The sequence below is a fragment of the Pseudophryne corroboree genome, chromosome 6 (assembly GCF_028390025.1).
Source record: "Pseudophryne corroboree isolate aPseCor3 chromosome 6, aPseCor3.hap2, whole genome shotgun sequence".
Taxonomy (NCBI): domain Eukaryota; kingdom Metazoa; phylum Chordata; class Amphibia; order Anura; family Myobatrachidae; genus Pseudophryne; species Pseudophryne corroboree.
In genome coordinates, this window is record NC_086449.1 from 548,589,628 (window position 1) to 548,616,204 (window position 26,577).

The window sequence follows — 26,577 nt, forward strand, 5'->3', positions numbered from 1 at the left end:
CTGTTATGCGGATAGAATCATTTTAATCCCATGAGGCTGCAGCTATATTAAAAGATCTTTCAGCAGCTGCAGCATTTATCCATTAATAGTCTCCCACTTATGAGTGGGGAAAAGGAATATACAAGCATATATACACATATGGTAAATTAAGTGCTATATGTTGTTAATAGCATATTATAGTAGACAATACGTTTATTAGGTCTCAATTTTATTATTTATTTATAAATGTTTATACTAAAAAAGCCTATCATAAATCATGTGAAATACCAAGTGTAAAGAAATATCTACACAACACATCTCTTCATATTGCTATCTTTATAAGCTCAAGTCTTAGTATTATAGCATGGGAAAATGTGAATTAAAGACACTTCACACATATAAACATGTAGAAAAAGAAATATATATAATGTTGTTTTTATAGTTTTATAGCTATATAGTTTTATAGTTTTAGAGGATAGTATCTTCATCATATCAACATCTAAGCTATTGTAATTACACCTGTAATCTATTAACTAAAGTAGGACTGGCTGCATGGGTCAGTGGCCAGACTAGCGTGCAGAAAAAATCTGGCGCGTCACTAGCAGTATAGCGGCAGCGCCAGGTCTGCTCGCAGTCATGGTCTCAGACCCCGCAGATCCTCTCCATCAGTATGGTAGATAGCAATAAATGGGTAACCAATATAATAAATACGAACAACAAAAAAAAATATATATATAAAAAATAAAAAATAATGGTAAAAAAAAAAAAATTTAATAAAATAATAAGAGAGAAAGGAATATGGACCAATCTTCATGTATGATTCTTTACTTCAACAGAAAAAGATGAAATAAACTGAACCCGCTAAATATAGCTAAATGAATTCAAGATCTATGGTTTCATTCAACCCTTGGGGTTTCAGAGTCTGTAATTTCCAGATCCATGCAGCTTCCTGACGACATAGAGTTCTAAATCTATCTCCACCTCTAGGGGTGATTTTAATCTGTTCAAGGCCAATGAGTTGGAGGCAAGGTGGATTACTGGAATGAATTTCTGCATAGTGACGTGAAACACTATGATTCATATATCCCTTAAGGATATTCCTTCTATGTTCCATAAAGCGCAGCTTCAGTGCCCTAGTGGTTCGCCCTACATAGTGCATCTGACATGAGCAGCGTAACAAATAAACTACAAAATGTGTATTGCAATTTATGAAGGATTGTATCTTAAAGTCTGTACTTGATCCAAACGGAGAAATGTGTTTAATTTTATTGACCACATGAGTACATGTGGTACATCTATTATGATTACATCTAAAGAAGCCCACAACTTTTGGGCCCACTAGTGTGAGTTGTTCACTCCTTTCACTATTAACAGAAGATCTCTTAAAGAAACTCGGAGCTAATATGTTCCTAAGATTTTTAGCTTTTTTAAAAATAATCGTAGGGTTTGCAGGGAGAGTTGTATTTAATATTGGATCGGTCAACAATAGTTTGTAATTACGTTTAATTATGCAAGAAATTTTGTTTGCTTTTACATTAAATTTTGATTTGAAAGCCAGATTATAGTGATTAATTTTTTGAGTTTTATTCTCACTATTATCTTTTTTATTATTATTTTTGTTTTTGTTATTATTGTTGCTAATAGATCTAGATTCCTCAGGAGCTGTTTCAATGAATGAAGGAGGATCACATGCGATATGATGAAGATACTATCCTCTAAAACTATAAAACTATATAGCTATAAAACTATAAAAACAACATTATATATATTTCTTTTTCTACATGTTTATATGTGTGAAGTGTCTTTAATTCACATTTTCCCATGCTATAATACTAAGACTTGAGCTTATAAAGATAGCAATATGAAGAGATGTGTTGTGTAGATATTTCTTTACACTTGGTATTTCACATGATTTATGATAGGCTTTTTTAGTATAAACATTTATAAATAAATAATAAAATTGAGACCTAATAAACGTATTGTCTACTATAATATGCTATTAACAACATATAGCACTTAATTTACCATATGTGTATATATGCTTGTATATTCCTTTTCCCCACTCATAAGTGGGAGACTATTAATGGATAAATGCTGCAGCTGCTGAAAGATCTTTTAATATAGCTGCAGCCTCATGGGATTAAAATGATTCTATCCGCATAACAGAAATATATTTATATTTTTATTTATGTTGTTTTTATTTATGACAAACTGTTAGCCATAGGATTGATTTTAAAATATATATTTTTTGAATTAAATGTCTAATTAAAAACCCTGTGACACGTTATCTGTGTATGAAGACTCTGATTTCAGAGCACCTGTTGAGCCTTCACACTCACCTGTTTCTAATGATTTTAATGGGACAAGGTATAAAACAACCACAATTGTGCTCAGAGAAGAACACTCTGCCTCTTGAAGAAGCCGCCTGAGGTGCGGAGAAACGCGTTGAGGGTACAGAAGTAAGGGCCACCCTTGACCATTAAGTGTCCCACGGAGCACGACATCCATCACTTTCAGCCGTTTGTTACAAGTTACCGGTGAATGATCCAGCCTGTGATTCAATCACTCCACTCTAACTCTCCTTGCATTTGGAACATTGTTACCTCCTGCCCGGCCGGGCGTCGCTCAGCAAGCTGGAGGATCTGTATGGTGATCTAATACAGGCAACTGGTGCTGCACAGAAAGAAGTGGCTTTCATCTGAATATACCGCTGACGGATGTCTCACCCATGCACAGGGTGATAACAAGCGGTTTCTTAACCATTTATCCCGTACAGCAAGAGATCATTACGTCTCAGTGAGTAACATTAATCGGCTGGTTTATTTTGCTCCAAGGAAACACTATTTAAATCTGGACACCTTTATGGTCACAAATGCTAATTACATCAGTTTACAGGACTTCCTTTTCATTTAAACTGTCTGATATGGAATTAATGTGAGAGATTAACCCTATCTTACAGAGACGGGTTCTCCTGCATATTAGTGTCCCTTTCACTTATTTATACACTTTATGTGTGAACTATAAGGTATAATACCTCAGTTATATGCTCTGTGTAGTGTTGTGTCTTTTAATCAGTTTGTTATTGGTTTTATGTTAATAAATTGTGTTTTTATCAACATCACTGGTACCGTGCGCCTACTTGGTGATTTTGTTTTAGTTAAAATCTAAGCAATCTTGCTAGATTGCTTAGATTTTAAGCACGGATCTGCCGTGTGTATGCCCTCCAGCGATAGCGATGCGCGGCCCCGCGCATCGCTATCGCCGATGCTAGATTGAGCTGCATGCAGGCTCAATCTAGCGGGTCGCTCACTTCACCGTTGTGTGAAGTGAGCGGCCCCCCGTCGGCTTTCCCCCTCGCTCAGCACATCGCGCTGTGCTGAGCGGGGTGAGAGATGTGTGCTGAGCGGTCTGTGTTAAGATCGTTCAGCACACATCTCTCCCGTGAGTACCCCCCTTTAGGAGGTCATTTAGATCTCATCGCTGCGGGCGATCAGGTCCAAACTGCGTATGGACCGCAATGCGCAGGCACGCCGGTCAGCGACGGAATAGTGCAAAGGATCCATTTGCACGGGCGTTCACAAGGTGATTGAAAGGAGGAGGGTGTTTGTGGGTGGTAACTGACCGTTTACAGAGTGTGTACGGAAAAATGCAGGCGTGACCAAGCGTTTTCAGGAAGGGTGTCTGACGTCGGCTCCGGATTCAATCGCACTGGAAGAGTAAGTCATGGGCTGCGCAGAGACTGCACAAACTAATTTTTAGCAGCTCTGCTAACACATAGGAACGCACACTTGCACAGCGAAAATACACTCCCCCTGTAGGCGGCGACTATCTGATCGCAGGACAGCAAAAAACGCAGCCCAGAGATCAGATCTGAATTACCCCCTTAGTGTACTAGGGGCCTCATTCAGACCTAATCGCAGCAGAAAACTCTTTCTCTAATGAGCAAAACCATGTGTAGTGCAGGTGGGGCAGATATAACATGTGCAGAGAGTTAAATTTGGGTGGGTTATACTGTTTCTGTGCAGTGTAAATACTGGATGTTTTATTTTTACACTGCAATTTAGACTTCAGTTTGAACACACCCCACCCAAATCTAACTCTCTATGCACATGTTACGGCTGTCCCACCTGCACTGCACATGGGCCCTCATTCCGAGTTGTTTGCTCGCTAGCTGCTTTTAGCAGCATTGCACACGCTAAGCCGCCGCCCTCTGGGAGTGTATCTTAGCTTAGCAGAATTGCGAACGAAAGATTCGCAAAATTGCGAATACAAATTTCGTTCCTGGTTTGACGTCACAAACACACCCAGCGTTCGCCCAGGCACTCCCCCGTTTCTCCAGCCACTCCCGCATTTTTCCCAGAAACGGCAGCGTTTTTTCACACACACCCATAAAACGGCAAGTTTCCGCCCAGAAACACCCACTTCCTGTCAATCACACTCCGATCACCAGAACGAAGAAAAATCCTCGTAATGCCGTGAGTAAAATACCTAACTTTTGAGTAAAATAACTAAGCGCATGCGCTCTGCGAACATTGCACATGCGCAGTAAGCGACTAATCGCAATATAGCGAAATTCGGCAACGAGCGAACAACTCGGAATGACCCCCATGGTGACGCCAATTAGAGAAAAAATTTGCTGCTGCGATCAGGTCTGAATTAGGCCCTAAGAGAGAAACACAGAGAAGCGTCCTCATACATCGAGCCTCAATATACCACACAGCGCAAGATGCCTGGCACAAGTAAGCCACCAGGTCTGTGTTAGTATTGGGCCTCTATTTTTGCCAAAAATGCATCTTAGTTGAAATGTAATGACACATCTAGAGACTGAGTTTATTAATTTGATATGTGACATGTATATTTGTATACAAACGAGTCTGTATATGAAGCACAACGGGCATGGCATGGAAAACATCCACAGCCGCTGCATTGTAGCACTTTGTATACAGATTCAGACTCTGACAGATACAGTATACAAGTGTTGCATATCAAATTAATCAGCACAGTCTCCTGGTGTTTCCTAGTCACATTGCATTGCAAAAAGATGCACAATGCTCATGGCACCTGGCACTTGGGGCAATAAAGTACGAGGACACATCTGTAATTACATAATATAGAAGTAATATGCCTAGCTATACCTTGTGGCAAAACTTAAGTACAAAACCATAACGAGCCAAGACTAATGTGCAGAACTATATATAATGCCAAAACTAATGCACAAAGCTACGCCTGGTTCCAAGACTAATACACAGAGCTACGCCTGGTGCCAAGACTAATACCTAGAGCTATGCCTGGTGCCAAGACTAATACAAAGAGCTATGCCTGGTGCTAAGACTTATACACAGTGCTACGCCTGGTGCCGAGACTAATACACAGAGCTATGCCTGGTGCCGAGACTAATACACAGAGCTATGCCTGGTACCAAGACTAATACCCAGAGCTATGCTTGGTGCCAAAACTAATACAAAGAGCTACGCCTGGTGCTAAGACTTATACACAGTGCTACGCCTGGTGCCAAGACTAATACACAGAGCTACGTCTGGTGCTAAGACTAATACACAGCGCTACGCCTGGTGCTAAGACTTATACACAGTGCTACGCCTGGTGCCGAGACTAATACACAGAGCTACGCCTGGTGCTAAGACTAAGGAAATTTATCCATGAAGTGTTCTCCATGTTGAATTAAAACATCTATATAGGGCATCCTAAACTATGCATTTTTCCCATTAAGGGGTATTCTTCATGAAGAGAGCTACTGTTCATCTATTTCCAGCTGTGATTTGAGGAGAATTATTCCTTATGCTGTATATATAATATTGATATAGGATATTCAAAATTGTGCATTTAATTCCCATAGGGGGTTATTCTTCAAGAGAAACTGACTGCTTATCCAATTTCTGTGGTTGGAAGCACATACAAACTCCACACTGGGATGAAATCAATGTTTTTTTGATGTGATTTGAAGCACATATAAACTTCACACAGTGACAAAATTTAAGCATGATCAATGTGCTGTATCATCTCTCTGCTTCCATATAAGGGTATACTGATTGGTATGAAATTTGTATTGAAATCAATGATATATGATATTTTCCAATCCCATATCCTAACTGATTATAAATTATATTATGCATAGGAATTTTTGAATTTTTGAATGTTGTTTTGAGGCACGTATTAATTCTACACAAACAACAAAGTGTGCATCATCCTGTTGGAGCTGTGTCCCCCAAAATGGAGACCTACAGTCCTATGCATATGCAATTGGGTTTGGAAATATACAGATTCCTGTTTATTTACCTGCATTTATGATATGGCATACATATGAATTATATATGGAAGCTTTTGGGGTTTTTGATATCTGATGGTTAGAAGTCGCACACAGGGAAGTCCACTCTCCTTGCTACTGTGATAATTGGTTATATACCAGGGGAGAGTTTATAATCTGATTTTGGTGCTCGATAAGTTCATGCGGTAAACCAGCCCACTTACATATGATATCATTGATATCTGGCCTAATAAATATTTTTTCCGCATGATTATTTAGAGTACTATTACTGAACAATATTTTCGCTCGTGGCAGTTAAAGGTCTGCCCCACTAAAATATATTTATCTTTGATTATACCTTTATGAATGGTCCTATGACCTTATCCTGAATAATGGTCTGTTGACCTTATATCTTTGCATGTACTAAATTGTCTACTATACCTAGAGTTTGTTGTGTAATTCACAGTTTTATCAAGCGATAATAAAAGTTAAATTTTAAATTATAGTTAATAAAACTGTGCCCCGGGTCAGGCTTTTTAGTCTTTTTTTGCCCTGCTCTCTTGTAGGTCGATCCTTTTTCTTACCAAGACTAATACCCAGAGCTATGCTTGGTGCCAAGACTAATACAAAGAGCTACGCCTGGTGCTAAGACTTATACACAGTGCTACGCCTGGTGCAGAGACTAATACACAGAGCTACGCCTGGTGCCAAAACGAATGGACAGAGCTATGCCTGGTGCCAAGACTAATGCGCAGAAGTATGCCTAGTGCAGAGACCAATATGAAGTCATATCTGGTATAGCAGGACATAACAGCTTGCTAACAGGCTGCAGCTTTAAGGTATCTCTTAAATGTATAAACAAAAAATGAATAGATGTCATTTATTTGTACTAATCTGTTCTCCATACATTTTAGAAAATCGGCAGTATTCCATTCAAACATTTCGTAGTTTGTATCTTTAATGAAAGTCTCTAAGGCTGTACTGCAGTCTAGGGCAGTTCATATTTAAATATATAAAAATGTCAAACTTCTGAATTAATTCTTAGCTGCCTTAGTCTGAACAAATTGAGCCAATTTATTTTTCAAAACAATGCAAGTAATTGCCACTGATGCCAACTACAAACATAGCTAATCTTTGTTTAAAAGGTTTCAGATATTATTTCAGCGGATAACATTATGGTTTTCCTTTGATGTGAGTGATGACCATAACTCAATCTCCATCAACATTTAAGATTCACACAGAAATCAAAATAAACTTAGAGTTAAAGTATGTAGATCACTGAACTGTTAAGAAACTTTGGTTCTAGACTACTCTAAAGTCTACAAGCAAGCAACTCGCAATCTTCCATTTAATCAATGAATCAAAGTAAATGAAAGCATAAAAAAGCCACCAAATCTTTTGCAGACAAAATGGGTGTCACACTGTTTACAATGCCTGATGGGATAGTATTGGGGGTAATTCTGAGTTGATCGCAGCAGCAAGTTTGTTAGCAATTGGGCAAAACCATGGGGGTAATTCCAAGTTGATCGCAGCAGGATTTTTGATAGCAATTGGGCAAAACCATGTGCACTGCAGGGGAGGCAGATATAACATGTGTAGAGAGAGTAAGCTTTGGGTGGGTTATTTTGTTTCTGTGCAGGGTAAATACTGGCTGCTTTATTTTTACACTGCAATTTAGATTGCAGATTAAACTCACCACACCCAAATCTAACTCTCTCTGCACATGTTATATCTGCCTCTCCAGCAGTGCACATGGTTTTGCCCAACTGCTAAAAAATTTCCTGCTGCGATCAACTTGGAATTACCCCCCATGTGCACTGAAGGGGGGGGGGGGGCAGATGTAACATTTGCAGACAGAGGTAGATTTGGGTGGGTTATTTTGTTTCTGTGCAGGGTAAATACTGGCTGCTTTATTTTTACACTGCAATTTAGATTTCAGTTTGAACACGCCACACCGAAATCTAACTCTCTCTGCACATGTTACATCTGCCCCACCTGCACTGCACATGGTTTTGCCCATACTGCTAACAAAGTTCCTGCTGCGATCAACTCAGAATTACCCCCATTGTGTCTCAACAACTGTTTTATTAGAAGGCTGATATCATTCTAAATTGAAATTATAATTTATTTGCTGCTGCTCAACTGAAACTGTGAAAAGAAACAAAAAAAAAGAAGAAAATAACAGTAGATAAGTTGAGGGGGAGATTTATCAAAGCATTGGGAGTGATAAAGTGGAGAGAGACAAAGTACCAACCAATCAGCTCCTAGCTGTCATTTTTCAAACAGCCTGTAAAATGACAGAAGTTGATTGGTTAGTACTTTGTATCTCTCCAAGCTTCGATAAGTCTCCCCCTCAGATTGAACAACTTCACTGTGCTGTTTTAAGGCAGTGATACAAATATAGGAGAGTGAGCAAAGTGGCATGAATGAGTTAACAAAACCTTATTTTACGGCACAATATAACGAGGGCTTAAAGTGGTCCTGTAGAGATGGGGGATCTTATCTCCCCTGCTACTCTCCCCCTTCAGCCTCTGCTTCTATCTCACCCACTGCACCTCTCACTCCCTGTGCCTCACTACGCCATCTCTCCCCTGCTCTTTTCACTCCCATCTCACCACCTGCTCCTGTCATTCCCGAGACACTCTCCCCCTTACACCTCTTATCCCTAACACAGTTTCTCCCCAACACCTCTTATGCCTCACACATCTTCTCCTTGACACGGCTTCTCCCTCACACCGCTTATCCCCTACACCACTTATCCCTCCTCCCTCACACAGCTTCTCCCTTCTCCGTTACACAGCTTCTCTCTTCTCCCTCACACAGCTTTATCCCAGACATCACTTCTCCCTCACACAGCTTCTCCTTTCTCCCTCACACAGCTTCTCCCCCTGACACCGCTTATCCCTCACACAGCTTCTCCCTTCTCCCTCACACCGCTTCTCCCTCACATAGCTTGTCCCCCTGACATTGCTTCTCCCCCACACAGCTTTATTGCCAACAACGCTTCTCCCTCACACAGCTTTATCCCCGACACCGCTTATCCCCTGACACCATTTATCCCTCACACTGCTTCTCCCCCTGACACCGCTTATTCCTCACACAACTTCTCCTTCACACAGCTCCTCCCTTCTCCCTCACACCGCTTCTGCCCGGCACCGCTTGTCCCTCACACCGCTTCTCCCTCACACAGCTTGTCCCCCTGACGCCGCTTCTCCCCCACACAGCTTTATCCCCAACAACGCTTCTCCCTCACACAGCTTTATCCCCGACACCGCTTATCCCCCTGACACCATTTATCCCTCACACCGCTTCTCCCCCTGACACCGCTTATTCCTCACACAACTTCTCCTTCACACAGCTCCTACCTTCTCCCTCACACCGCTTCTGCCCGGCACCGCTTGTCCCTCACACCGCTTCTCCCTCACACAGCTTATCCCCCTGACACTGCTTATCCCTCACACAGCTTCTCCCCCGACACCGCTTATCCCTCACACAGCTTCTTCCTTAAGCCGCTTCTACCCCTGACACTGCTTCTCCATCACAAAGCTTCTCCCTCCGACACCGCTTATCCCTCACACAGCTTCTCCCTCAAGCCGCTTCTACCCCTGACACTGCTTCTCCATCACACAGCTTCTCCCTAACACTGCTTCTCCCCCTGATGCCGCTTCTCCCTCACACAGCTTCTCCCCATGACGACGCTTATCCCTCACACAGCTTCTCCTCCTGACACCGCTTATCCCTCACACAGCTTCTCCCCGACACCACTTATCCCTTATGTGTATCCCTCATGCGCGGTCATCCCTAATGTGCACCCCCATACAGTGTATCTACTTCATAGGTCCCCTCTCATCTAGTGAGTCTACCCTTTTGTGCCACACCTCCATCCATTGTGTCTTCCCTAATGTGATCCCCCATCCAGCATTCCTGCCTTTATGTGCCAACTCCCCCCCTCATTCAGCGTGGCTTCCAAGTGCCCCCTCATCCAGAACGTCTTCTTTCATGTGCCAGCGCCGCCACTCCTCCTCCTCCTCCCTCTCCAGTGTGCCTTCCTCTAACTTACTTTTTTTTTCTCATGACGCCCGCTGCTACATTTTGAGCGTGGCGAACGCAGAATGACGGCACTTCCTGCGTTGCCGTCATGTCATTCATCCCACCGCAAGAGCCTTTGGGAGGGACTGGCTCGGGAAGTACACTGCCTTTCACCACCCGCCCCCTCTGTCAGTGTGGGAAGGCAGCGCGCCGCAGCGCAACACAGTATAGAGACGGGACAGTGGGATTAAGCAGGCAGAACTGCCTGTACACAGTCCCGTGGCCGTGTAAAGTGGGCTGGCGGAGGCGGTCCAAATACAACTGACGGCACACAGTTCCACCCCGTTCCGGCCCACTTTAACCCCTGAATATAACTGTGCTCTTCTTATTCAACCTTCTTTTAAATCATTAACTTGCAGAAACCACTGTTATGAGTCATATACACTTCATACATATCTCTGACTGTGTGCTACATTTAATTCTGAATCTGCTGCAGAAGGGTGGCATTTGGTGTTGACTCTAAAAAAGATCCACGATATAGGACCATACTGTTGGCTCCTTGTGTCTTATCGAACACTGGGTTTTATACTAATAAAATTGACCCATTTTTTCTACAAACATTAATTCACAAATGACATAACAAAATCATTCTCTGAAAACCATCAGTCTCAAACATTCTACGTAATAAATCCAATATCTGTATATAGTAGGCTATTTTGTCAAAATGTCTCAAAGTGCTCAAAGAACATCTTGTAATCTATCAATAATTCTCATTTGAACAGCTTTTTAGACTTGACTAGAGCATTGAAAGTGGCTGAGAGGTAGGTCTGCTAGAACTATGAGCTGTGTGCATAATCACATCAAGCTATTGGGTGGTCCTTCCTAAAATGCCACACAAAGACATTCCATGCTGTGTGTAGAGCATGCCTCAATGTAAGTTTAAGAGGAGGACTGATTAATTTATTCTAAATTAGTTCCTTTCAAATCCTTGGTCAAGGACCTGGAGTTTTAAGTTCCTGCTGATTTTAGAATACTGCATTCTCTGTATTGCCTCTGGCAATACTACTTATAGTGAATGCTGAAATAAGGGTAGAACAGTCTCTTGTGATTAGCAATAAGGAAAATTATTCAAATCAATTTAAAACAGAGAAAATAACTTTCTGTAATCTTGTAAATATGTATGTACATGAGAGTTAACTGTAAACTGAAAATGATTTATTCCTATAAATAATAAAAAGGTTTTTTTTGGGCAGTATTAGCTGACCAATTAGCTTAAATGTACTGTAGCATGTTTCTAAATCATGCCAACTATGGGGGATATTTAAAGAGCTACTGTAATTTACACTGTCTAATTACCCACCACAACCACCGCCCACCTCCTGGCCGCGAAAACACATATGTCCATGACTTACAGATGTAGCCATGCTCACCTTACTGTGATGTGGCATGTTGCATCACAGCATGCTGCATGGCATGCAAGGCTACGACTATTCGCAGCAGGCGATTCCTGCATGGAGTGCCAAGCCGCAACTATAAAGGAATTAATGAAGCAATCGCCGGCTGTGAATAGTTGCAGCCTGGCACGCCATGCAGCAAGCAGCATTGCAGCAAGCAGCGTTGCAGCATGGTGCATCGCAGCAAAGATGAACATGGCTACATCTATATCACGAATTCTATGTGTTTTCGCTCAAAAATGTAATATTTTTCTAATCCCGGGTATGACAGGGTACCTGTGCTGACCCCTGCCTGTAAGTGTTCATCAAAGCCCTTACCCGTTATTAAGATCCATTGTTTTAAGATATTATTTTTTATGCAAGTGGTTCCTGAGGGTATAGAGCAGAACAAACACAGGATCAGTGGGATCTTCATTGTTTTTTATGTTTTAATTGTTTTTATCTATTGTTACTTTTTTATACGTTGGAATAAAAACATTCCCCTTTTTGGAAAGAACTTTATTACAATCTGGTTTTTTGGCCTCTTGTTCAACCAATCGATGTGGTGAATGACATTTTGACCTCTGAGAAAATCGGGACGGTGTCACGGCTAAAGAAACCTTTCAAGGAACATAGGGAACCTAGTAGAGGTGAGTGTCCCCTACAAGGGACGTGGTGATGTCCAATTGATGCTGTGAAAAAGTGTAAAGAAACCTTTTGATGGACATCCCGCACCGATTGGAGGTCAGTCCAAAGGTGCGAACCTAAGTGTGGAGGGAAAAGAATTCTACAACACTAAGGGAAAATAATTCTGGATCCAGATAGAGAAAACATTTGGGCAGAGATCTCCCTAGCTATAGTAGCGCTTGTGGACTACTCTATTCTTTTTTGTATACACACGGGTATGACAGAAGTTTCAAATGTGTGTCTTAAATAGAGAAAATGTGATTGAAGGTGCAAGGACTGGAAGGGGAGTCGGCCACGGAGGAGATAGCGGCAGCAGGAGTAAGCTAAATTAAAATTATTAAAACAGTTGAATGACAGATGCGGGCAGACGGTCTGGGACCCACTGGGCTCTAAGTGCTCGCTTGTATTGCATAGTGGTAAATTCACTCCTGCCCCATTTCACTCAATGGTTATAAACCAGCCATGTGTAGGAAGATTTTAAGGGGTAACACTATCAAAATATGCATACATGGGACATTTGTGACCAGCCTTGAACGTGCATTACAGCACAGGAGCAGTCATTGCACTTCTATATGGTACAGTACCTGAACCTAGCAAGACGCTGTCCTTGTATATGCACAGAGAAGTCAGCTATATAATAGGGAGGCCACTGTGGTGGGTTTACTATCTGACACATATTACCCATGGCACTATAAAATAATCACAACGTCAAAAAACATCATTTTGCAGCATTAAATCTGCTATTTACAAGTTAAATTATGAATTAATTATTATTTTGTCACATCAATAAGCAAGACTTTCAGAGGGAGGCTGCTCACATAGTGCAAACCCATGCATTGTGCACGTTAAATAGTAATGTAAGGGGGCGTGGCCTGGATGCCGTGGAGTGAGGAAGCAGAGCCGTGCAGCTCCTGCTTTGTACCCCAAATCCTGAGTCTTTCCCTGGCTGGAGCCTTCCTATATTTGCCCCCAGTACATTTGTGCTGTTGTGACTGGGTTACAGAGCCGGGAGAAGCCTCCTGCTTCCCTGCGGGTTGCGGCCTGTGGTCACACTGCAAGCCGGGACCTCGGCATTTGATGTGGAGGCTGACGTTAGCCTTTGACCCGTCCTCTGCTTTCCTGCCTTCCCTGGCTCACCAGAGTTTCGGACCGCAGCGTTCCGTTGTGAGGTTCATCCTGCCTGTTCCCAGCGTATCCCCCCTGGAGCTTTCTTCTACTGCTCCCCAACACCGCTGATGTCCAGAGCGAGGACGCGGCTGTGACTCTGGAGCTGCTAGACGCTGCCGGTGGGATCCAGGCTTCCTGACAGGATGCTCCTTGTGTACAACGCTGTTTAAAGGGACACACTTGGCTGCTGCATAATATATAATATATTGTGTCATATTATAGAGTTGGCTGCTGTCTACCTCCCTGCATCTCACACTGTAGTGTGCTGCTACCAGTGGGTCCTACATTTTGGAATCCAGGAATCAAGGCTGGTGTGGTGCCTCCTGTGCTGTCCTGGCTGGGGTGAGTGCTGCTGCCTGTTTCTCCTCCTGACCACTTCCCTACTCGTAATTCCCTGTCGCCTGCCTCATTGCATAGCCCCTGTTTGTCCCTATAGGCAAGTGCTGTCTACAGGACTGCTGCTGATTCCTGGTGTGTGGGGCTTCTCGGTTCTCTGTTGGGTTATGTTTCTGCTGATCTGTGGAGGTCTCCTCATCCCCTGATGTAGCTGCCCGTATTAATGGGTCACCCTTTTCCCATCTGCACTCGTCCATGCTCTATAATGCTATAATAAAGTTGCCTAGAGAGAGTCATCATACTGCGATTCTGTCTTCTCCTTGATTTTCCCTGATATTGCTTTATATCATCATGCCTCCAAAGAAAAATAGTCTCCAAGTCCGTATCACAGGTGGCTTTCTTCAAACCATCTCCTCACCGTGCAGCCACTCAGGCGAATGTTAAATCTAGTGTGGGCACAAAACCTTCCCCCACCCCTGCCGCTGTAGCAGTGTTGTCTCCTATTCACAGCGACGATGTCCCGTTACAGGTGGGTGACAGTGATGCCCTGACCATAGGCACCATGAAAGTCCTACTGGCTCAGTTTAAGGATGACGTCGCAGCAGATTTTCGTGCTACGCTTCAAGCCTATCAACAATCCATAGTTGACCTTGGTGAGCGCACTGATCATTTGGAATATAGAATGGGGGAAGTCGTTGGTTCCCATAATGATCTGATTGTCTCTCATGAATCTCTGGAGGGTGATGTGTGGCCTCTCTACGTGATAAGATGGCTGACCTGGAGGACAGATCGTGCAGGAACAATCTCAAGTTGTTGGGCATTCCTGAAACAGTCTCTAACAGCTGTCTGCATGATGTGGCTCTTGAACTGTTTCGGTAGTTGTTGCTGTCAGCTTCCCTATTGGATCTTCTAATAGATCGAATCCATAGATTGCTGAAATCAAAGAATGCTCCAGATGGTGTCCCTCGTGACGTCTTAATGAGAGTGCACTTCTCTCATGTTAAGGAGGCCTTACTTAAAGCTGCCAGACCGTCGTCTCATGCTAAGGACGTTATGGGGCATTTGAAACTTTTTGAAGACTTCCTGAGGTTACTCTAAAAGACGCTCATTCCAGCCTGCTACAGCCATTCTCCGTAAGGAGGGCATAGCCTATCGATGGGGCTTACCAACTCGACTCCTAGACTCTCAGGAGGGTTCTACTGTGTCCATCACTTCACTGGAAGATGGTATGAAACTACTTGCCAAATGGAACCTCTCCTTGCCTTGTTCCCCTTCTCCATTCTTTAATTGCAGCTGACCAGGATTTGTTCCGGGCAGGCAGGCTCCTGATAATACTCAAGTGTTCAACATAATTGAATACTGTAATCTTAAACAGGAACCATTATTAGTTTTATCCTGAGATGCCGAGAAGGCGTTCGACCGCGTACACTGGAGTTATTTGCAGTCGGTGATGACAAAATTTGGCTCTTCTGGATGGATTCTAGACTCTATTTTGGCCCTGTATTTTGCTACTTCCGCGAAGGTATTTGTGAATATCTGTCTTTCCTCTGTGTTTGATATTTCCAATGGTACTAGGCAGGGATGTCCATTGTCTCCCCTTATTTTTGCTCTGGTCATTGAGCCTCTGGCTGAAAGGACTAGATGTACTGACAGTATCAGAGGACCTGAAATAGGGGGCTTGTCCCATAAAATTAATTTATTTGCGGACGATATCCTCTTATGTTTGCTACGTCCCGAAACTTCCCTCCCATCACTCCACCAGGTGTTAGATTGGTATTCTTACTATAAATTAAATACGCCCAAGACTGAGGCTCTCCCCTTGAACATTCTGATGGAGGTGGTTAAGTTGCTTAAAGATAAATACAGGTATGTATGGCAATATAGATCTATTAAATATTTGGGGATTCATCTGTCTAGAGATACGGATTTATTTGCTTGTAATTATAATGTATTGTTATGCGGTTTTGAGAAACTGGTTAAAGATTGGCTAACTCATGAGATATCTTGGTTGAGGCGTATTGCAGCTGCCAAGATGATCCTGCACCCAAAACCTCTGTATCTTTTCCGTGCTATCCCCAGAACTCTCCCCAAATCTGTAGGTGATACATTTAATAGGATCCTATCTCAATGTGTATGGAAAGGCGCTAGGATTCGTATAGTTAGACACACTCTTGTACTACCCAAACATATTGGTGGTGTGGCCTATCCTGATATTGACAGCCATCATGCAGCCTGTATACCTCAACCAGGCTCAAGATTGGTTTACTCCTCTGGCACCGAGGCCTTGGGTAATGATAGAGCGTTTTTTTGTATCACCAGTGTCACTTACAGATTTGGGCTACCTCCACAGGCCGCTTCCCAGTTGCTTGGTCCAGGAGCATCGATTAGGATGACACTGTCTGTGTGGTATAAAATGATCTCTGTACAAGATGATTTATCTTTGCCTGCCCCTGGTCTTACATTTTTGATGATAGCGCGACTTATTCCTGAGCTGAAGCTTGATTCGTGGCATTTAGCATGCCTTTCAAGCTTGAAAGACATTTTTCCTGAGGGGCGACTAGCATCCTTTTCCCACCAGCAAACGCACTCCCTTATCCCTAAACAGGATTTTTTTTACATTTCTTCAATTATGTCACTGGTTGTCCACCTTCCTTCGAAGGGAGTATGCTCTCCCTCCCTTCCCTAAACTGCTATTGTCTAGATTGACCTCTCCACAACATCGAGGAGGTATAATGAAGTGGTATCATTTAATAGTGACTAACCTTAAATCAGGGAAATTACCAGCTCATGTCAAATGGGAAAAGGATTTGCCCAGAACCCTTAATGAGGACAACTGGGACTCTATTTCTTATAATTGTTTTAAGATGTCAAAATGTTAAAACCACTCTGAAATGTTTTATAAACTGTGTAAGAGGGCATACTTCACACCGGCGGGAACATAGTATATGGCCTTCCACTTCTCGGTACTGCTGGAGGAACTGTGGGTGTATAGGCAGTATATATCCGATTTTTGGGGAATGCTCTGGTCTGAAGTGTTTTCTCTTATTGAAGATGTCTTACTGGTGACAATTCCTGCTGACCCTATTGTGGCATTATTTCATTATTCTTCACAACAGCTCCTTAGTGGTGATGCCTATCTTTTAAGGCACATATTGATCTCTACTAAGGTTGCTATAGCGCAGTTATGGAAATCAGCTTCTGTACCCTGTATTAAGCATATTGTCCATAAGGTCCATAAACATTATTTATTTGAAACGGCTAACTGCAAGGGATCCGGCCTTTAGGTCGACAGTAACTAGGTCGACACTATCTAGGTCGACATGTTCTAGGTCGACAAGAGATTTTCACAATTTTTCTTTTTCTGAACCTTTTCATACTTAACGATCCACGTGGACTACAATTGGGAACAGTAACCTGTGCCGAGAGCAGTGGTAGCAGAGCGAGGCACCTGGACACGGTGCACTAATTGGGGTTCCCGGTCACTCTACGAAGAAAACGACACAAAATCCCCCATAAAAAAACTCATGTCGACCTTTTGACCTGTCAACCTAGAACATGTTGACCTAGAGACCCTGTAGACCTAGTTACTGTCGACCAATAGTAGTCGACCTAGACACTGTCAACCTACTTACTATAAACCTTCCATACCACTGCATACCCAACCCAACCCAACCACTTCCATACCCAACTGCAAATACTCTTCTTCTGCCTCTTCTACATACATGAAGTGGTTCAAGTGGAGTACCGGGAGACCAAAGGTCAGTCCACTATATACAGTGATCCTGTAGATTTGTCGATTTTACACTCTCCGAGAACAATTCTGTTCCGTGTTTACTTTAATTACGGTATACTGTTCCATCCATGATTGACATGCACATAGTGCTGTTTGTGTTTTTCTCCTTGTCTTCCCGTTTGTCTTTGTCTAGCCCTCGTTTCCCCCCCATACTTGCTTGATTATAAGATTGTTTAGTTTGTACAATGCACTGTATGTATGTCGCTGTACCTGGAGTTATGTGATCTTTGTTCATAACATTGCTTGTACTCTGTCTGTACACTGTGCTTTGTTGCTGATTAATCAATAAAAATGTATTATTTAAAAATAAAAAAATAAAAAAGCAAAAAATTAAATTGGAAATATCCCAACCCAAGAGATCATGCTCCCTGAATGGGCCAAACCACATTCTTAATACATGATGCCACAAACAAATCACTACACACAGTGCAATAAACTTCTGGTGGGATAACAAGACTGGAATGGTAACTTATATGAAGGTAAGCAAGAAGCACCATCAGTGGGAAGGGGCAGCAGAAAAGTTTTGGCTGATTAGGAAGGAGCACTAGTTATTAGCAGTAAGAGGGATGTTGTAGTGCTGCTACTCACATTGAGGGGCAGATGTATTAACCTGGAGAAGGCATAAGGAAGTGGTAAACCAGTGACAAGTGCAAGGTGATAAACGCAGCAGCCAATCAACTTCAGTATGTAAATTAACAGTTAGAAGGTGATTGGCTGGTGTGTTTATCACCATGCACTTATCACCTTATCACTGGTTTATCACTTCCTTATGCCTTCTCCAGGTCAATACATCTGCCCCTGAATAATGTAGCAGCTGGCTCTATCTCCGAAACACAATAAGATAGAATTTAATATAGAACAATTTCATGGCTACTGAAACTGTCCATAGGCTGCACAACAAAATGTATCAGAAAAAACCCCAACTGAACATGGACATATGCAGTAGATACATTTTTTGCTGTCAGGTCCTATATCTGTTTCATATATGCCACTTAACTTCATATATCAAAACTTCTATTGTCCTATAGACTGTAAGTTTGCATGCAAGGCTGTTTTACTTCTTTGCATGTTATTCAGTCACATTTTAAAACATTGTTTGTTCTTTATTGTAAAACACTGTGTATTATGTTGGCACTGTATACATATTCATAAATACTTTAAAAGCGTACATTCACCCATGGGTGTTGCCACGCCCCCACACCACCTGTCCGAGACCAGTGCACCAAAGCTGGGAGCAATGTTTAACCTTAATTCATGTTAATATTTACCTCATGCAACTACATAATCTACAGTACATCTTGGGGTAGATGTCTAAAGCCTTGAGAGAGATAAAGTGGATAAGTAGCCCAAAGTGAAAAAAAAAGGCTTTTAATGGTCATGTGTCTAGCACAGTCTTTAAAATGACAGTTATTTATAAGGTGACTGGTTGCTTTGGGAAACTTCTCCACAACATACAACACAGAATCTTATGTGCATCCTAAAAATGTCTTTGAAAACTGGGAGTAATTCAGAGTTGATCGCAGCAGCAAATTTGTTAGCAGTTGGGCAAAACCATGTGCACTGCAGGGGAGGCAGATATAACATGTGCAGAGAGAGTTAGATTTGGGTGAGGTGTGTTCATTGTGAAATCTAAATTGCAGTGCAAACATAAAGCAACCAGTATTTACCCTGCACAGAAACAAAATAACCGACCCAAATCTAACTCTCTCTGCAAATGTTATATCTGCCCCCCCCCCCCCCCCCCCCCCTGCAGTGCACATGGTTTTGCCCATCTGCTAACAAATTTGCCACTGCGATCAACTCTGAATTACCCCCACTGTGCTTTAGGAATCATAAAATAGACTGCAATACATAAGAACATTGAGTATACGTCATATATTATTTCAATGATTGGACCTTAAAAGTTGTTGGGATGGATCAGAGTCACTGTTTTGGATAATACAGCAGGATAAGCGACACAACATTTACAACTTTTCAAAAATAAAATAAAGCAAATCCCTATACAGGCTCCTGAGAGATAACAGAACATCTGTTTATAAATACATCCAGTCACTGGAAAACAGTAGTTGAAAGAAATTGTTTGCATTTATTTGCAATTTACATTAGTTTCCCATTATGGGTTGTAGTGAGCAATTCAGTCAAACAATGAAAAATAAATAAAGCACAAATTGGAAATCACCCAAACAATTTATAAGTAACAACAGGTGCCTGAAAAAGAGGGATTATCTACAAAAGAAACACACAAGATCCCCCCATACGCTCCTGCCAGGCAGTAAAAAGTAATCATTAAAACTGCCTTCAATTTAGAAATAAAATGCAGAAGTCTTTGTTACTTTGTAAATAAATGAAACACTAATCACCACTTCATGGCAGAGAGAAAGATGTATGCCTGTCATTGTAAATAACTAAAACTAATCATTGAATATTTTATCCAAAAAGTAGAAAAAAAATTCCAAAACTACACTTGAGCTCTATTCTGAAATTTTTCCAAAGTTAAATAATTTGTTTTTGGAGAATAATTTGCATATCAAACCCGATTTGCTAAAAAAATCCATTTATAAATAAAATCCACTGGAGAATCAGGCCAATCACAGTACAGCAGTTCATAAAACATCAGATCTCAGACATTCATGATCTTGGCTTGTACTTTGGAAAAAATGTCTCTGGATACTGTCTGGTCTCTATCACTGGCCCAAACTATTCTACACTTCTGTGCATACAGTAGCTGTCTAAACAGCACAGCAGCATCACTTTTTTTAATACAGTAGTCAGTCAGTCCTATTTTTACAGAATCTATTGACATACAATAGATTTCCATTTGGCTGTTTTTCACATTTTTCAACTGCCATTTCCAAAGTCAGTCTATAGTGGAACTACGGTGATGCAAGGGGTGGAACAGCTACGAGTATGAAAGGCGAGATGGCTCATAGCTACTAAACTCTCTGCAACAATGGTAGTTCTGCCACTATTTGAACATACTGTCAGTACAAAGCATGCATAGTGAAGACCAAACGGTGCTTCCTTGCAAAAGAGAAGAGAAGAGCAGATGCCCCAGGGAAGAGCAGAATGCATTGCAAGTAACTGTTACATTTTGCTATGGGCTCCAGACATGTAGTTTTTCCCTGATTTGCCACTTTACTTAATATTTGCATATCTAACCTGCTAATGAATTGCTAGTACAAAACCCCAATATTATTTTGTACCTCTCTTGAGCCAACTTTTAATACAAGTTGTAAAAATAATACCTAATCAACACATCATATCAGTGTTTTGTGGTCATTTTTTTAACGGTGCATGTGCGATTTGCTAACGATCACTAAATGCTGCTACATTCGGACCTGCATGTGAATCAGACGACAAATGTGAATTTCACTGCAATTTGCACTGGACTTTCAATACTAAAGCTCTATTAGGTCAGCATTCACAGACTTTATATATGAATACTTGAAAAATGTACTAAAGAATACCTACCGAAAAATATATAACATGTATTATGCATATACATAGTTCTCTATAATTACTAAAAAATTAAGAACATATAACAAAAAAGGCCCATTACGGCATCTATGGGTTTTCTCCCATCACTGACAACAAGCGAATGGTGACTCTGAAGCATCTATATTCAAAAAGCACCATTATAAAACCCAGCACAAAACAGTCTGAGTTTTAACATTTCTGCATCTTCATCATGGGAACAGTAACTATTGCTCACCACCCCACAGCTCTGCTAGTTTTCCCACACTTCCGGGAGAGTGAATCAGCCTCTCAGACACTGCCCACTTTCCCTAGTGAGGTGGGTGGTCCTGGAGCTTGATGAAGTGATTTGTGCTGAATCAAGTGATTGATTCCCCTGTTCCCAGCTACACAAATCACCACCCCTCCTTATCTCGCACCATGATCTCCAAGAGAAGACAAATTCTTAGTATACCTGGCCAATAAAGGGGATTCTGATTCTGAGAATACCATTCAATTGTCAGCAAGTATGAACCATCATTTTAATATGTATGGTAATAACAATCCCCCCAAAAAATTATGTTTTGTTTTTTTTAAACAAAACAGAACTTGCAAAGTATTGTATATTACGTATAAAGGTTTTGTTACATTATTACTTTATGTGTCTAGTCTGATAGCTGGTCTACAGCACAGGAAAGCATCACCAGACGGCCAACAACAAATTGGACTGCTAAAAGAATGTGAAGTGGTGGGAGCCATATGAATATTTTTACACAATATTCAGCACTAAATTTGAGCAGTGGTGATATAAATCATTTACAGGCGCCTGGCAAGATTGTCTTCTAATGTATTGTAACATCAGCGAACATTAATGTTTTCAAGATAAATAGATGGTGATCAATACGCTCGGAAATAAATGGAATACATAATGACTGCAATTACTACTTCAAACAATTGACATTAGCTCATCATCCTTAAAATATTATCAAAACAGATGTTGCTTAGGCAGTAAGTATGTGATCACAGGGGAAGGTGGTTACTATTTATAATTAAGACTTACCATAATGCATATAACAGTTTCCTTTGGTGGGATCCAGCTGAATTGCTTTCAAGAAGAAACGCTCAGCTTCACTTTTGCGACTCTAAAAGAAAAAATAGATTCTATTATGTCTATTAGTATTATAGCTCATGACAGAAGATAGTTTACAAGGCATGTTTGTGCTGTACGAAACAATGAAATATTATATAAAGTTATTATCTTTTAATCAGACTTTTAGACTTGACATGGGCATCAGAAGTGACTGAGAGGTATATCCGTAGGAACTGAGCTATGTGCGAATCACATCTATGCAGTGGGTGGTCCTTCCTTCCTCAATGTCTCACACAGATCCAATGCGGTGTGAAGAACATGCAATAAACTAGAAGGCACAGCCTAAAGTGTGTGATAAGTGGCTCTCAGGAGAGCTCTCAGGATAGCAGTGACTACTTATTATGTATTTCAACTTTACACTATTGTATTTGTTTTGTTTTTTTTGGTTGGTGGGGTTAAATTTTTTTTGATTGGATGAAATGCATATCAGTGAAGAATGTCACAATAATAAGAATTTACTTACCGATAATTCTATTTCTCGGAGTCCGTAGTGGATGCTGGGGTTCCTGAAAGGACCATGGGGAATAGCGGCTCCGCAGGAGACAGGGCACAAAAAGTAAAGCTTTTCCAGATCAGGTGGTGTGCACTGGCTCCTCCCCCTATGACCCTCCTCCAGACTCCAGTTAGGTACTGTGCCCGGACGAGCGTACACAATAAGGGAGGATTTTGAATCCCGGGTAAGACTCATACCAGCCACACCAATCACACCGTACAACTTGTGATCTAAACCCAGTTAACAGTATGATAACAGAGGAGCCTCTGAAAGATGGCTCCCTAAACAATAACCCGAATTAGTTAACAATAACTATGTACAAGTATTGCAGATAATCCGCACTTGGGATGGGCGCCCAGCATCCACTACGGACTCCGAGAAATAGAATTATCGGTAAGTAAATTCTTATTTTCTCTATCGTCCTAGTGGATGCTGGGGTTCCTGAAAGGACCATGGGGATTATACCAAAGCTCCCAAACGGGCGGGAGAGTGCGGATGACTCTGCAGCACCGAATGAGAGAACTCCAGGTCCTCTTTTGCCAGGGTATCAAATTTGTAGAATTTTACAAACGTGTTCTCCCCTGACCACGTAGCTGCTCGGCAGAGTTGTAATGCCGAGACCCCTCGGGCAGCCGCCCAAGATGAGCCCACCTTCCTTGTGGAATGGGCCTTAACAGATTTAGGCTGTGGCAGGCCTGCCACAGAATGTGCAAGTTGAATTGTGTTACAAATCCAACGAGCAATCGACTGCTTAGAAGCAGGCGCACCCAACTTGTTGGGTGCATACAGTATAAACAGCGAGTCAGATTTTCTGACTCCAGCCGTCCTTGAAATGTATATTTTTAAAGCTCTGACAACGTCCAACAACTTGGAGTCCTCCAAGTCGCTTGTAGCCGCAGGCACTACAATAGGCTGGTTCAGGTGAAACGCTGATACCACCTTAGGGAGAAAATGCGGACGCGTCCGCAGCTCTGCCCTATCCGAATGGACAATTAAATAAGGGCTTTTATAAGATAAAGCCGCCAGTTCAGATACTCTCCTGGCGGAAGCCAGGGCCAGTAACATAGTCACTTTCCATGTGAGATATTTCAAATCCACATTTTTTAGTGGTTCAAACCAATGGGATTTGAGGAAATCTAAAACTACATTTAGATCCCACGGTGCCACCGGAGGCACCACAGGAGGCTGTATATGCAGTACTCCTTTGACAAAAGTCTGGACCTCAGGGACTGAGGCCAATTCTTTTTGGAAGAATATTGACAGGGCCGAAATTTGAACCTTAATAGATCCCAATTTGAGACCCATAGACAATCCTGATTGCAGGAAATGTAGGAAACGACCCAGTTGAAATTCCTCCGTCGGAGCACTCCGATCCTCGCACCACGCAACATATTTCCGCCAAATGCGGTGATAATGCTTCGCGGTGACTTCCTTTCTTGCCTTAATCAAGGTAGGAATGACTTCTTCTGGAATGCCTTTTCCTTTTAGGATCTGGCGTTCAACCGCCATGCCGTCAAACGCAGCCGCGGTAAGTCTTGAAAGAGGCAGGGACCCTGTTGAAGCAGGTCCCTTCTCAGAGGTAGAGGCCACGGATCGTCCGTGACCATCTCTTGAAGTTCCGGGTACCAAGACCTTCTTGGCCAATCCGGAGCCACTAGTATCGTTCTTACTCCGCTTTGCCGTATGATTCTCAATACCTTTGGTATGAGAGGCAGAGGAGGAAACACATACACCGACTGGTACACCCAAGATGTTACCAGCGCGTCCACAGCTATTGCCTGCGGATCTCTTGACCTGGCGCAATACCTGTCCAGTTTTTTGTTGAGGCGAGACGCCATCATGTCAACCATTGGTCTTTCCCAACGGTTTATTAGCATGTGGAAAACTTCTGGATGAAGTCCCCACTCTCCCGGGTGAAGATCGTGTCTGCTGAGGAAGTCTGCTTCCCAGTTGTCCACGCCCGGGATGAACACTGCTGACAGTGCTATCACGTGATTCTCCGCCCAGCGAAGGATCCTGGCAGCTTCTGCCATTGCACTCCTGCTTCTTGTGCCGCCCTGTCTGTTTACATGGGCGACTGCCGTGATGTTGTCCGACTGGATCAACACCGGTCTTCCTTGAAGCAGAGGTTCCGCCTGGCTTAGAGCATTGTAGATTGCTCTTAGTTCCAGAATGTTTATGTGAAGAGACTTTTCCAGGCTCGACGACACTCCCTGGAAGTTTCTTCCTTGTGTGACTGCTCCCCAGCCTCTCAGGCTGGCGTCCGTGGTCACCAGGATCCAATCCTGTATGCCGAATCTGCGGCCCTCCAATAGATGAGCCCTCTGCAACCACCACAGAAGAGATACCCTTGTCCTTGGAGACAGGGTTATCCGCAGGTGCATCTGAAGATGCGACCCTGACCATTTGTCCAACAGATCCCTTTGGAAAATTCTTGCATGGAATCTGCCGAATGGAATTGCTTCGTAAGAAGCCACCATTTTTCCCAGGACTCTTGTGCATTGATGTACAGACACCTTTCCTGGTTTTAGGAGGTTCCTGACCAGGTCGGATAACTCCCTGGCTTTTTCCTCGGGAAGAAAAACCTTTTTCTGAACCGTGTCCAGAATCATCCCTAGGAACAGCAGACGAGTTGTCGGCATTAATTGGGATTTTGGAATATTCAGAATCCATCCGTGCTGCTTTAGCACCTCTTGAGATAGTGCTAATCCCATCTCTAGCTGTTCTCTGGACCTTGCCCTTATTAGGAGATCGTCCAAGTATGGGATAATTAATACGCCTTTTCTTCGAAGAAGAATCATCATCTCGGCCATTACCTTTGTAAAGACCCGAGGTGCCGTGGACAAACCAAACGGCAGCGTCTGAAACTGATAGTGACAGTTTTGTACAACGAACCTGAGGTACCCCTGGTGTGAGGGGTAAATTGGAACGTGGAGATACGCATCCTTGATGTCCAAGGATACCATAAAGTCCCCTTCTTCCAGGTTCGCTATCACTGCTCTGAGTGACTCCATCTTGAACTTGAACTTCTTTATGTACAGGTTCAAGGACTTCAGATTTAGAATAGGCCTTACCGAGCCATCCGGCTTCGGTACCACAAATAGAGTGGAATAATACCCCTTCCCTTGTTGTAGAAGAGGTACCTTGACTATCACCTGCTGAGAGTACAGCTTGTGAATGGCTTCCAAAACCGTCTCCCTTTCGGAGGGGGACGTTGGTAAAGCAGACTTCAGGAAACGGCGAGGTGGATCTGTCTCTAATTCCAACCTGTACCCCTGAGATATTATCTGCAGGATCCAGGGATCTACCTGCGAGTGAGCCCACTGCGCGCTGTAATTTTTGAGATGACCGCCCACCGTCCCCGAGTCCGCTTGAGAAGCCCCAGCGTCATGCTGAGGCTTTTGTAGAAGCCGGGGAGGGCTTCTGTTCCTGGGAAGGAGCTGCCTGTTGCTGTCTCTTCCCTCGACCTCTGCCTCGTGGCAGATATGAATAGCCCTTTGCTCTCTTATTTTTAAAGGAACGAAAGGGCTGCGGTTGAAAAGTCGGTGCCTTTTTCTGTTGGGGAGTGACTTGAGGTAGAAAGGTGGATTTCCCGGCTGTAGCCGTGGCCACCAAATCTGATAGACCGACTCCAAATAACTCCTCCCCTTTATACGGCAAAACTTCCATATGCCGTTTTGAATCCGCATCGCCTGTCCACTGTCGCGTCCATAAAGCTCTTCTGGCCGAAATGGACATAGCACTTACCCGTGATGCCAGTGTGCAGATATCCCTCTGTGCATCACGCATATAAAG

The 26,577-nt window shown here is 42.6% G+C and overlaps 1 protein-coding gene across 3 annotated transcripts in view; it reads right to left on the minus strand.

The window, feature by feature from the left end:
- TMTC2 (transmembrane O-mannosyltransferase targeting cadherins 2) overlaps positions 1 to 26,577 on the minus strand; it is a 447,032-nt gene that overhangs the window by 51,194 nt on the left and 369,261 nt on the right. For all 3 annotated transcript variants that reach the window (XM_063927679.1, XM_063927680.1, XM_063927681.1), the window contains one exon: positions 22,200 to 22,281. In XM_063927679.1, coding sequence (XP_063783749.1) covers positions 22,200 to 22,281 — 82 coding nt within the window. The remainder of the gene's footprint in view (positions 1 to 22,199; positions 22,282 to 26,577) is intronic.